This window comes from Bidens hawaiensis, unplaced genomic scaffold (assembly GCF_021521415.1).
Source record: "Bidens hawaiensis isolate Kalapana, Puna unplaced genomic scaffold, B.hawaiensis_p1.1 tig00012605_1, whole genome shotgun sequence".
NCBI lineage: Eukaryota > Viridiplantae > Streptophyta > Magnoliopsida > Asterales > Asteraceae > Bidens > Bidens hawaiensis.
Window position 1 is genome coordinate 685,145 of NW_027492035.1, and position 14,219 is coordinate 699,363.

The following is a 14,219-nucleotide window of genomic DNA, read 5'->3' on the forward strand; positions in this document are numbered from 1 at the left end:
AATCTGTTTAATTAGCTTTTAGCACTTGAGAACTGTGAAGGGCCACTATAATTAGCTTGAGGTCTACAATGAATGATGTTAGTATAATAAAAATATATTTAATTTGCCCCTAATATTGCATCATTTCGAAGCATATGCTTTGAGATGCTTGAAAAGTATCAACTATAGCTTGAGGCCCCTAACATCCATTGTTAACACTCCTCCCATATTAAAAAATAACATAATAAATATATATTGTTATAATAATTTAAATTATTCACCTTAGGCCTGAAACAACTTGAACACAATCCAATCTATGAAAACAAAATTAGTTGATTCCAGTCCAAATAACATAGTTCAGACTCACATTGCCTTGATTTCAGTTTTTAAAAGTAGATTGTGTGCAAATTCGATTCAAAACCTAATTGAAAGCTTACAATCAGAACAAGAGATGAAGAATTATAGTCTGCCAAAAACAGAATTAAACTTGAACACAATAAAAAGACAAACCTGGAGATGTAGATGATGATGAACAGGGTATGTCGATTGTCAGAATACTATATGTCAAGTGGGGATATGGTTAGCCGGATGAACCATGTTTGAGGCTGTGGCTGCTAGAAATAAGGCTGGAGCTAGGGTTTGGGGCCTGATTACAGATGAAACCGATGCCAGAATTAAATGGCGTCTTAATGGAGCGATTGAAGGGATAAAGGATGCTAACTGAAGGAGCAATGAAAGAAGTAACGTGGTCGGAGGATTGAATGTAACCGAAGGAGGAGTAGCATCAAGGTCGCCGGCGGTGAGTTGATATTTAATTTGACGGCATCTGAAGGTTATGTAATATAGATATGTAAACTAATAATTAAAGATGGAATATAATTATAGTCGCCATTTGCAATCATTTGCGTTCAATTGGGGGTCGGTTTCAACTCTTCAAGTGATTGCACCATAAATTCAATTGATTGCAGAATTAATTACACACGTTCAACGCAATTGAAGGGTGCCGGATAATTGATTACAACGCCGGAGCGAGGATACGATAATGGCCGGAGACTCATAAACATTTAATATTGGGGCGAGAGAGAAGGTAGGATATGAAAGTTTGGGTATATATTTTATAATTTAATATAGATATAGATAAACGGTTGAAAAGGGGTCAAATTGTAAAAGTGTGTTGGTTTTTAAAAGGAGGTTGTTTAAAACGTGGCTAGTCATTCGTCATCAACCCATAGTCATCGTCACTGGAATGTTTATTCGCTGGTATCACTCCACCTCATAGCAACACGATTGGAGATAAAAATAAGACAATTGAACATCATCGATGGGATTTGCACAACTAAGTGTGTCGTATTCGTTTCGATTTTTGGTGAAAAAAACCCCTAGTATTTTCGATGTGCCTAAAGTCCAGTTAATCGTTGGGTTTTCGATTTGTGATTGTGTGATTGAGTTGTATTTAATATGGTCGTTGTGTGTTTGTGTTATTAAATTGTGTGTTAGTGAGGTTAAGTTGGTGTTGAGTGGTGCATTTATGGGTGTGCGTATGCTTGCTAGAAGGGCGGTAGAGTAGTTCTGATGAATTTTTGGTGTTGTTATGGAAGCTAATTTTGTATGTATTATGGTGTGTGTTGTTATGTGTGTGTGGTTTGTGACCAGGTGGTGCTAAGAAAGTTTTAGTTTGGGGATGGTTCTGTTGTTGGTGGTGCTAAAATGGTTATTGTGTTGTTGTATGTTGCTATGGGTGTGTTCGTTTTGGGTGTGTTCGTTTGCGCCTATGCGTGATACTTGAGTTGTGTTGGTAATAAACATGGGCCATATGTATCTTAAGCAGTGTTGCTGTTAGTTGTTGGTGGGGTGTTGGGTTATGGGGGATTGGCTGTGCTGACTGTGCGGGTAGTAGTTATAGATGTTTGAGTGTTGGTTGGGTTTTTGTTTTGTTTTTGCCTTCTTTTTTGTTTGTGTGTGTAAGTATGTTGTAACGGACCTTGTGCCTAATTGATAGCATAAGAATCGACCAAAATTGTAACAGACCTTGTGCATGATTATAGGAATTGAAAAGATCAGATTTTACAATATTGTCCTTCCTGTTTTAATTATTAATTTTTATTTACATTATTTTGATTGGTTCTTATACTTCTCACCAAAATAACTCTTTGTATATGATCCTTTATTTATAACGTTTCTTAATTCATACAACATTCACATAGCATGCATTTACTAATTAAAGTAAGTATATTAATTTATCACTTACTAGTATGCATACAGCCCCAAAAACATTTAAAGAAAAAGGGGCTAGAAATTTACATGGATCCTATTTCGCTCGGAACTAATGGTAACACCTTTCTTTAAATCGGCACGATTAACTGCTTAAGAAGTACAGGTGTTAATTAATTAACTATTTTCTAACCAAGCCTTAATTACCATCCAAGTTAGAAAACCCAATCAACTTAGATATGGGAGTTAACTGGGTGAATCGCAATCGCATTCTTGGGAATAGCAATTGCATCCCTGGGGAATCACAATCGCATCTGACCCGGAATTGCAATTGTATTACTATTCAATGCGTTTTCAATCTTTGCGATTTGAGTTGGAGCTCATTTTTCCTGTTTCAGTCGTTTCTTTCAACAATTTCGTCATCTTTTATTTCCTTATGACCCGTTTCACTGTGATAATGATTTTCGGGTCATACCGACCCCATCTACCTATCTTTCTAGTGGTTCGAATGTTAACCTGTTAACCCGAATCACACCCTTTAACTCGTTTATAACAAAGCTTGTGTTTTTCCTACTTATTACGGTCAGATTTACCATCCTACCAATCCATATGGATATCCTACATCAAATACATAACCCTTTAACTAAAAACATACCTTAAACGAACTGGTTTTGGAATGGTTCTTGAACAACCGCCGAATCTTGGTATGTTTTCGTGTTTGCTTAGATGAGTCGGACACAAAATTAAGAAAGGGTGTGTGCGTATGTTTTGAGTGTGTGGAGCCAAGGATGGTGAATGGACAGATCTAGGGTTTATGGGGTTTAAGAAGCTTATATAGCTCAAGCTTATGCCATTTCTATTCCCTAGTCCATGCTTTTATCCATAAGCCTATCACTCAATTTTATTATTATTTAATATAATTAAATAATTAAAAAAAATATATTATTTTTAAAAGACGGATATTACAGTTTGTGCTCATACACGAACTAATGTTGATAAGGAACAAATTTCAAAGAATGAGAGAGAATGGTTTTTATTTAAATAGTTTTTAGATTATATCAATTTAAGAATTACATAAGTATTGTTAAGTATCCTATATGTTAAAGGACAGTGTTGGCGTCACTGTAGCAATCTATAGTAGCAGGGGCGTTTAGGGAATTCACAACAATAAACTAACCCGACTTGGAGTTGTCAACAATAAACATTCAATCTTGATTATGGGCCAATGGGCCTCCAGATTCTTTCAAATATGGACCCAAAATTTTAAAGAAACATCTTCTTATATCCTTTACTAGGTAAATAAATTTATTTAAATAATAACATAATGTAAAATACAAAAAATATTTTCAATAAATATAAAGATATATTATATGGTAGAATAAATTACACAATACACAATATGTAAATAAAAAGTTGTTACAAAATTCATAAATTTTAAAATATTTCTTTGTACACAATATTTGTAGTTTTATTTGGAACTTTATTTTATATATTAAAACTTAGCAGTTTCACATTGTTTTTGCTTTAAACTCAAAATAATCCAACACATAACTGACCATAAGCTAAAATAAATTGCCTAAAGGTTGAATTTAGTTTTTATAAATCGTCATTGCAAAACAAAAATAAAGTGAAATTTCATTCTTTGAAATTGATTATTTTATCTAAAGGTGTAGGATTTTTTTTACGAATAAAAGTATGTGTTCCAATATTAATTTTGGATATGATTTCGGCTTTTATAGCACGACTATCATATTGTATTTTCATATGTATTTTAGTTTCATTACATAGACCAATTTTCTAGTTTTTTTTTACTTTAAGTAACATCACTTCAATATCGACTTTAGGATTAATCTATGACTTGACAACCTTAGATCTGAGGCCATTTAAAACATCAGAAAACTAATATTTTCTTGTAACGTATTATTTTACTGAAAAATGGTAATATTCTCATCTCCCGGACACATGGATAACAAACTTTTGCTAAATTTTTGTACGACCTCATTTTTTTTGGTGCAAGTACAACTCATTCACTAAAGAATTTTATATTTTTGAAAACTTCAATAATAGAAGGATATACAAAGTCAATTTGTCACCTGATTAACCGTGTGCTAATGTCTAACATATGTATGCCAAAGATAAGAAGTTGTCTTATCTACCTGTAAACCAAAACATGTAGTTTAATGTTTATATATATATATATATATATATATAATTTTTATGATGATGAACTTAACATAAACGATGAGTTGATTAAATAATCAATTAAAAATGAAGTTGCAAATGGTTACTTTTTAAATCAACCCGTGACCGAACTCATTCTAATCATAAACTGTTTTGACCTTAATCATGTTTGATACATTAACCAGTTAAAAAACCAGCTCGTTTAAACTAACATAAACACTGAATTTGTCTTTTAAGGTTTTGAAAGAAAAAACTTGTAATTTAGTAAACAGTCATATATATTTAGCAGGTAAACGTTTATTGAAATTTTAAATTTAAGTTAATCTTGTCTCTTCATCCAATAATATCATTTATTATAAAACCTTAATATTAATTAACTAATAAATAATATATTTAAAACCTTAATTTTTACAATCATTATTCAAAATCAATGTGAAAATTGGTTACTTACAAAAACTAATATTAATAACCAATACAATAAATTTATACAAAAAAATAACGTATTTATGCTGGTATTTAAATTTTTAAAATTAAGAAAAAAATTATTAAAAAGAGAAAATTGAAAGATTAAAAAGAAAAAAAATGAAATACAAAACTATTAATAAGAAAGAGAAATATATTTAATATGAGAGAGAAGAGGGAAAATTTGGTAAGAAACATTTTGGTGATGACATGTGGCATTATAAAGCTTTATTTATTATATAGTATAGATTGTAAAATATTATAAAAAAAATATGTACTCTAGTTTGTCTTAAATAATACTTTTATTGAGTAAGATCTCAGTTATTATAACTTATTTACTTTTTACATATATCTATTTAGAAGATTTCTATGTAATAACTGTTTTGCATATATCTATTAAATATAAGAAAATTAATACATATATATCTGATGCATTCAAATTAAAAATTTATATATTTGCATGGTTCTAAAATTCATTAATAATATGTTAATAACCAATTACCACCTTTAAGAGTGCAGTACTACGTCGATACCATAATGAGTCGAACCGATACGACCAAGCTTTTTTATATATTTAGATAAATTTTTATCATTTTTATATCGAAGTGATAGTCGTTATGATATGTTTGTATAGATGCATTTAAAAACTCGAACCCGTTATAGAGTTCCTCGCACAACGCGGGAATGAAACACACTAGTATAGATCAAATCAAATCAAAGTAAATATCCTAACATCTTACCTTTTATTTGTAAAAGGTGTTAATATAAATATAAATTTTATATTCTTGATAAATCAGTATAAAGGTTCATGAAAACCTAAATATGAGTGAAAACCATACGCGGTATGCATGGTAGATAGTGTATTATGTCCAGGGTTGTCCAAACTGCTCGCTGCTCGTAGGCTTGCTCGCCGCTCATATTACTTGGAAAATGCTCGTTCGATATTGGCTCGACTTGGAAATGAGTAATTGGCTTGGTTCAATTTAAAAATGCGCCAAGCATGAGCAAAACCTCACTTGGTTCGGTTCGGTTCATTTTGCTCAAACTATTTTCATTTTTTAGTTTATTATTTTTGTATAAATGCTTTACGTATATATAAAAATATATAACTTTTTAATGTGTTTAAATTTCTGTGACTTTAAAGTTCAATTTATAAACCTTAGCTGCTCGTATGCATGTTTTGTTATTAACTTTGATTTTAATTATTCTAGAGTTTGTACATTTTAAAGTTGGAAGTCTTAAATTAATGACACTTTGGATTTTTATAAATTAAAAATTGAAAAGTTTATCTGGAACCAAGTCGCTCGATTTCAAACAAACCAACTTTAAGAATAAGCATGTCGCTTGTATCTTTAAAATCAAACCGTTTGGTTTGGCTCAATTTCAAACCAAACTAAATATGATCAAGCTTGTGTTTGGTTCAGCTCGATTCATGAACAACCCTAAATTCATCCTAAACATATTCGTGTGTTTTGACTTGGCAAAAATTAAAGAAAGAGACAAAGTACGTCATCGTTACATATGATCGAATTTAGCATGTGTGAAGTACCCACCCTTTAAAGTTTGAAGTGTTTCAAGGCAAGGCTTGTGACCAAGTTAAAGATTTGTTGATAAGACATTTTAGGTTTTTTCTTTTTTCTTGTTTTTTTTTTTTATCTAAATGCTGTATGCATTTACATACATTTTTGAGAGGCTTTATCTATTTCTAACTGATTTTTAACTAAATTTGTTAACTACATTTCTTTATATTAAATAAAATGGCAATGCAACTTGAAATTGCCGGCACGTCGAATGTTAATCTAATCTTAACGATTCGAAGTCGAAGATGCGGTTTGGTATAATCGCAACCGTTGAGTGCTCAACGACCAATGCTAATACACCTGGGCCCCACCCCACTTATCTAATACATTTTTCAGTTACATTTCCATAAATGATTGATTGGCCTTGATTTTCAGTTTGCACCCCTTTACTTTGTTTTATTACGCATACGCCCTATTTTAATAGTATATGTAGAGTCAACATGATATGTGAATATGAAAAAAGGTCATTATGAAATTGATTTGTTTATTCTTCTTCTCGTGATACTCATATTTACATCTTATATCCTCTACTCGTCGTTGTCTACTAAACTACACGTTCACCAAATACCGTCGGTGTGATTAAAAAATGCCTCAAGGACTAGACATTTTACAACTTACCCCCTTACCTTTTTATATTCATTTTATTGCACCCTCATCAAGTTATCATTTACAAAATTGGTTTTCGATACAATTCACAAGACAATATATAACACAAAAGTTGTTTGGTGTGTTTAACAAGAAGTCAGGGAGTAAATTAAAATACGACATGATTAATGGCTTTTATTTTTCTTAATTAAACATATAATAAATTAATATTAGTGTAGCGTTATGACACATAAATTGAAGGGCAACATCCTAAAAAGCTATCAAACCTATACAAGTGGACCAAAATTGGTGCAATTACATTCGATACAATGAAAACCACACTCGCATATCTAATTAGTCCACGTAATTATGAATTGATCAACATGATAATAAATCGGTCCATAACAAGCAGATACCACAAATAAGAAAATAACCAATTGACGATGACATGATAACAATGGAAAGGATTTGGGACCTCAGGCCGCATCAGCATAATCCTAGGGTATATATAGACTATTTTAGGTAACGATGTTCAATTAATCGAATTTTGAATTACTTGGCCTAATCGAATCAAATTATTCAATTTTTGCAGTTGGATTCTAATGTTTGATGATTAGCTGTTGGTTTATGTTGATATTTTGTATGACTTTACTGATATGCACAAGAAATTTTATTACTTAATGCTTATTTTATATTTGTAGGTTGGCAAGTGATAATACACAAGCTACGGGAGTTGTTACATGTGTCCGAGAGTCAAGATAACACAAGAACAACAACCAACATACTAATACGCCTAGCAGTGTATTTATACGCCCATCCAACATCAACCCAACGTAATTTTCATGTATTGTAGCGAAAATTCTTGTTTTTGGGCGGGCGTATCTACATCAGTTATGTGCGGTTTTGTGGCGATTTATCATCCCTAGTCCGCCATTTTTCGGGTGTTCATCATCAGGAGAAGCCAAGGGAAGATAGAGGACGAAAAAGCTTGAGTGACAAAGCCATTTCAACACCAAAATCATGCCTTTTGCTTTCGGATTTCATATTTCATCACCATTTCACGTTACCATGAGTAGCTAAATTCTTCATGGTTGCGTAAAGGTCTAGGGTTTGATCTCATTTGGTATTTAATCTGAATTGTAAGTAAGCTTGACATGATTTCCATTAAGTTGTTGAATTGTAAGTAAGCTTGACATGATTTCCATTAAGTTGTTATTATTACTTGCCACTTTTGGTGATTTCATGTGTTTAACACTCAACTATGTTAGATAATTTGTTAACTTGAACATGTTGTATCATTGCTTCTACTATTAGGTGATTATCATTAGAGAACAAAGTGGTACAATTACCAACGTATGATAACAGATTGATAAACATATGTAGCAATAATTATGTTATATCAATCAAATCGTTAATGTCGAATATGTTAAACCCGAAACTTGGTGTTGGCATATTTTAATTACCCGACCTTTAATCAGTTCATTTGTTTCTTGTTTATGCAACCTATTAATTTGTTTCCTGTTTATGCAATCAATTACTAAAACGCGTATTGTTGAGAAAAAGATCTATAAAACTATAAGGACTGTGAGTGTAAAATACAACTGGCATACATACACACAACACCCTCTTTAAAATATTCAAATCAAAATCACCAACCACCCAGCCGGCAAAAAATTCCTTCTTTTTTCTTTCGCCGTAACACCCTTGCCGTGTTTTCCCCTCACCTTCATATTATTATTCCCATTAAATTCAACTCAGATCCACAAACCCGATCACTTCAATTTCACCCAAACCCTATGCTTATCAAAACCCACAAACCCTAGATTCATTTCAAACCATGAAGCCAGCCACGGGCCAGTGGTTCACAATCGGCCTTGTGTCCTCATGGTACGCTTCCAACATTGGAGTCTTACTCTTAAACAAGTACCTGCTATCCAACTACGGCTTCAAGTACCCGATCTTCCTCACCATGTGCCACATGACCGCCTGCTCTCTGCTCAGTTACATTGCCATTGTGTGGATGAAGATGGTCCCCTTGCAGACTCTCAGGTCCAGGCCTCAGTTTCTCAAGATCTCCGTCTTGAGCCTTGTGTTTTGTGCCTCCGTCGTTAGTGGGAATGTCAGCTTAAGGTACTTGCCCGTGTCGTTTACGCAGGCGGTCGGTGCCACAACGCCGTTCTTTACCGCGGTGTTTGCCTATCTTATGACCGTTAAGAAGGAAGCTTGGTTGACTTATTTGACTCTGGTTCCTGTTGTTACTGGGGTTGTTATTGCCAGTGGGGTAAGATCTCTTATTTGGGATTTATTCATTAATGTTGATAATTCTTTAGATGCTTTATATTGGTACGGTTCGATTAAGATAAGAGAGATGTAGATTTGAGCTAAGAATCCATGATTTAAGGATCACAATTCAAGTGATTTACGCGGTTATGTTAGTGTTAATGATCCGGTTTAATTAAGATAAGCGAATTGTGTTGTATGCCAGACTGAATATGTGTGAATGGAATGTTGAAATATTACATAAGCAACTTGTGTTACGCCATTACTTTGCTGTAACAATTACATTATCATGAAGCAGCATTTGAAGTAATTTAATTTTTTATTTATTTATTTTGAGATTGAATTGGCTTGTGTAGTCTTAAGTAGCCTCGCACGTGATGGTAAATACTACTTGGTGGTGTGAATGTGACGTTTTCTGTTACCATGGGACGGAATTTCTTTTCTTTTCATTGGTCAAATTAATTTTCCGATTCTCCAACTATACACTTGATTATCTGCACTTGCTAGTTTGAAATATTAAATGCAATGGCTACACCTAAAGTTGTTCAGAAGTGTTAATATTGTATTCTGTTGTATGGGTGCAGGGTGAACCGAGTTTTCATTTATTTGGTTTTATCATGTGTGTTGGAGCTACAGCTGCAAGAGCATTAAAGTCGGTGCTTCAAGGGATATTATTATCTTCTGAAGGGTAATCCCTCTTTCTCTTCAATTATGCTCCTTTTGTTTGTTAAGCTGTGATTGACTGCAACTTTGTTGCGTAATAATAGGGAAAAACTGAATTCTATGAACCTATTGCTGTACATGGCGCCAGTAGCAGTTGTGATATTGCTTCCCGCCACGTTGTTAATGGAAGACAATGTGGTTGGCATCACCATAGCGCTTGCTAGGAAAGATGTCAATGTGGTTTGGTATTTACTCTTCAATTCTGCAATGGCGTATTGTGTAAATTTGACCAATTTCTTGGTTACTAAGCACACAAGCGCCTTGACACTCCAGGTATGCATTAATGCAATCTTGTGTGTTTTACATTCAATCACATTCCTTAAGTATAGTTATGAAAGTCGGTGTTATATTGTCGTGAAATGGCAGGTGCTTGGAAATGCTAAAGGGGCAGTTGCAGTTGTGGTGTCAATATTGATATTCAAGAATCCAGTGTCGGTAACAGGGATGCTAGGGTACTTGCTCACTGTGTTGGGGGTGATTCTCTACAGCGAAGCTAAGAAGAGGACTCCTAAGGAAACCTAATCTATCGCTTAAGATTAAATTTTTTTAGCTTATTTTTTTGGGAGGAAAAACACCTTAAAGAATGGGTATTTCCGTTGACATCATTTTTTTTAATTTGTATCTTATGACGTGATTATGCGTCTTCTACAATTGTATAAATACTGTAGAATTTAAACACTATACCTGACTCTTGTCCTCAATCAATATTGTTGTTCAGAATATAAAGTTAAGCATCTTATATAAAAATTGTAAATGATCATCCCCCAAGCGGCGGTTCTATTCTAATAATTAATAATGCCAATGAAGCAAGTTAGACTTGTTAGTTAAAACAAGACTTTATATAACAAAACTTAAAGAAAACAAACCATACATAAGCAATAAAATATAAAATTTAAATGCTAGGTTGGCTATTACAAGTAAAAACTTTAAGTATAATTATTGAACGTAGATGAACACATTAGCGAACGCTTATGAACACAAATGAACGAACGAAACCTTTGTTCATGTTCGTTCATTTAGCTACACGATTTTTTTGTCCGTGTTCGTTCATTTATTAAACGAACAAACATAAACAAACTTCCCACCGAACGGTTCACCGAACGTTTGGTTCTTTTAAAGCCTTAGTAATAAGTAACCATAGTTAGTGTAGGCTGCTGATCATTAAATATTATAATCTTAAAAACACATTCACTTTTTTGGCATACATATTAAAATCTACCCCTATCAAACTTTGCAGCATTTAAAATTAAGGTTGACAAAGATAATTACAAAGAAATAAAACGAAATAAGGAATTGTCCTCATGGTTGACAAACAGCAGCCAGATACAACCTGATTGTTTGTGTCATAATATATTGTATTTCATTTCAAAATCAATCATTGTATCAGACTATCAATATTCATTTACAAACATTCAAGGTCAACTTCTAAGAATTATGAAATACAATGTTAAATACCAACTCTGTGGATAGTTTCAGTTCACCAAAACATAAAACATCAAATGATGATGAAAGCATTCCTTCTCCTCCTCTTGTGTTCTTTCACAGCTTCAAAGAACAAAACTCGTGATCGTCTTCAAAGAGGCTCCTCTATATCTGTTGAAGACGATTCACAAGTCATCACGTCTCCAGACAACTCATTCACATGTGGCTTCTATAGCTTCCAAACCAACGCCTTCTGGTTTGCAATATGGCTCACAAACTCCAAAGACCGCACCGTCGTTTGGACTGCTAACCGTAATACGCCGGTTAACTGGCATGGCTCAAAGTTAACCTTTGAAACAAAGGGAGCCATGGTTTTAACCGACGTGGATGGCACCATCGTGTGGCAGACTGACGCAACACCAACCGATGCAAACATAGCCGTGCTGCTTAACACAGGTATACAAATAAAGAAAACCACGCAACACGAACTGATTCAAATCATGTTGCCTAATTATGGTAACAACATTACAATAAACCTACTTTATGCATTCTATCTAATAACAGGTAATCTAGTATTAAAGAACCAAAAAGGTCAGATTATCTGGCAAAGCTTTGATTTTCCAACCGACACTCTTTTACCATCTCAAACACTAACAAAGAGCAAAAGCTTGATATCTGCTTCAAAAAGAGGAAGTTTTGCATCCGGGTATTTTGGTTTGAGCTTCAACAGTATTAACGTTTTAACACTGATTTACGACGGCCTGGAAATCTCAAATGTATACTGGCCCAGTCCTGATCCCAGATTTGATGCTTTTGCTTTTGGAAGAACCTTGTATAACAGTAGCAGAATCGCATCCTTTGACGATTTGGGTGTCTTTAACTCCAGTGATCAGATGACTTTTACTGCTACAGACATGGGTCCAGGGATCAAAAGAAGACTAACCATTGACCATGATGGTAACCTCAGACTTTACAGCTTAAACGAGTCAACCGGATCATGGTCAATTTCATGGCAAGCCATTTCACAACCATGTAACATTCACGGAATATGTGGGAGAAACGGCATTTGTATTCAGAAAGACAAACCCGAGTGTTCATGCCCCCCGGGTTATGAGTTTAACAACCCTGTTGACTTAAGCCAGGGCTGCAAGCCCACTTTCAACATAACATGTGAAGCATCATCAAAGTTTGACTTTTTACCATTACCATACACCGATTACTACAGCTTTGATCTAAACTTCTCATCCCCGGTTTCGTTCCAATCATGTCGCAACATCTGCTTGGCAGATTGTCGTTGTCAGGCGTTTAGTTACCGCCTAACAGGCGAAGGCGTTTGTTTTGCCAAAAGTGCCCTTTTTAATGGCTACCAATATCCTAACATCCTAGGTACCATCTACATTAAAGTACTGTTAGACATTAAAGCATCAGCATCTTCCAGAATCCTTACCAGTCCTAACGCCACATGTACAAATGTCATATCTATGTTGGGATCTCCATCTATGTATGACTCAACCGGCACAAAGTTTCATTGGGTTTATCTTTACTCATTTGCTTTAGCTATCGGTGTAGTTGAAGTTATAGTTATCTTATCATGGTGCTGGCTATTCTCTGGGAAAAAACAAGTTGCTAGCCAGCTTAGAAGACGGGTACCGAATAATGTCTGGTCAATTCAGAGGGTTCAGTTATCGAGAACTCGTGAGGGCGACGCAGAACTTTAAGACGGAGATAGGGCGAGGAGGGTCGGGAGTTGTTTATAAAGGGATTTTAGAAGACGAGCGTGTAGTGGCTGTGAAAAGACTGGGAGATGTGAGTGAAGGAGGCGAGTTTTTGGCTGAAGTAAGCACAATTGGTAAGATCAATCACATGAATGTCGTTCGAATGTGGGGATTCTGCTCACAAAAACAAAGCAAGCTTCTAGTTTACGAGTATGTAGAGAATCTTTCACTTGATAAAAGATTGTTTTCTTCAAACTTTCTTAACTGGAAAGAGCGGTTTGAAGTTGCAATTGGTATAGCAAAAGGGTTGGCTTATTTACACCATGAGTGTCTCGAATGGGTGATTCACTGTGACGTGAAGCCGGAAAACATTTTTTTAGACAGTGCATTGCAACCAAAGATTGCAGATTTTGGTCTGGCAAAGTTAAGTGGACAAAACTCAACGTTTACTAGGATGAGGGGGACTAGAGGTTACATGGCTCCAGAATGGGCTCACAACGTGCCCATCACAGTAAAAGTGGATGTTTACAGTTACGGAGTTGTGGTTTTAGAATTAGCAAAAGGAAGTCGGCTTTCTAACGTAAGTGTTCAAGGAACCGAAGAGGAAGAATCAGAGCTTATGAGGTTTGTGAAGGTAACAAAAGAAAGTATTCAAAAGCACGAGGTTTCGTGGATTGAAGAGGTAATGGATCCGAGGTTGGAGGGGATGTTTAGTAGGAAGCAGGCTGCAAAACTTGTTGAGATCGGTCTGAGTTGCGTGGAGGAAGATAGAAATAAAAGGCCTGCAATGGATTCAGTAGTTCAAGTTCTTATTGAGTGTGAGTCTGAGTAGATATATAAATTGTTCGATCAACTTGTATGTATTTTTTTCATATTGTTTTTCTTTCTGTTATGCATGTATTCTTAAATACAGGATCAAAAAATTCCATTTAGTTGAATTGATTAAAATCATTAAATACTAAAGCACAGAGCAAATTGCATAGATTGTCATTTATGTTTAGTGAAAGTTACTGTTTTTATCTTTTTAACTTCGAATTTACATGGATGATCACTCATACAAATACTGTTTTACTACATGCCC

General features: G+C 34.3%; 2 protein-coding genes across 2 annotated transcripts; both read left to right on the top strand.

Moving 5' to 3' along the window:
* Positions 1-8,814: 8,814 nt before the first annotated feature.
* Positions 8,815-10,559, top strand: LOC143541510 (putative sugar phosphate/phosphate translocator At3g11320). The gene is made up of 4 exons (XM_077034326.1): positions 8,815-9,279; positions 9,863-9,966; positions 10,046-10,274; positions 10,368-10,559. The coding sequence occupies exons 1-4, from the start codon at positions 8,836-8,838 to the stop codon at positions 10,521-10,523; spliced, it is 933 nt and encodes a 310-aa protein (XP_076890441.1). The 5' UTR covers positions 8,815-8,835; the 3' UTR covers positions 10,524-10,559.
* Positions 10,560-11,426: 867 nt separating this feature from the next.
* LOC143541509 (putative receptor protein kinase ZmPK1) lies at positions 11,427-13,994 on the top strand. The gene is given in 3 exon segments (XM_077034325.1): positions 11,427-11,879; positions 11,988-13,063; positions 13,065-13,994. Coding segments are annotated over 3 exon segments (2,361 nt in total). The 5' UTR covers positions 11,427-11,500; the 3' UTR covers positions 13,971-13,994.
* Positions 13,995-14,219: the final 225 nt, after the last annotated feature.

Bases quoted from the DNA above. Each gene is read 5' to 3' on its own strand.
- LOC143541510 (XM_077034326.1), top strand. From the start codon at position 8,836: ATGAAGCCAGCCACGGGCCAGTGGTTCACAATCGGCCTTGTGTCCTCA. The intron at 9,967-10,045 runs GTAATCCCTCTT...GCGTAATAATAG, and splicing joins ATATTATTATCTTCTGAAGG to GGAAAAACTGAATTCTATGA. The intron at 10,275-10,367 runs GTATGCATTAAT...GTGAAATGGCAG, and splicing joins CAAGCGCCTTGACACTCCAG to GTGCTTGGAAATGCTAAAGG.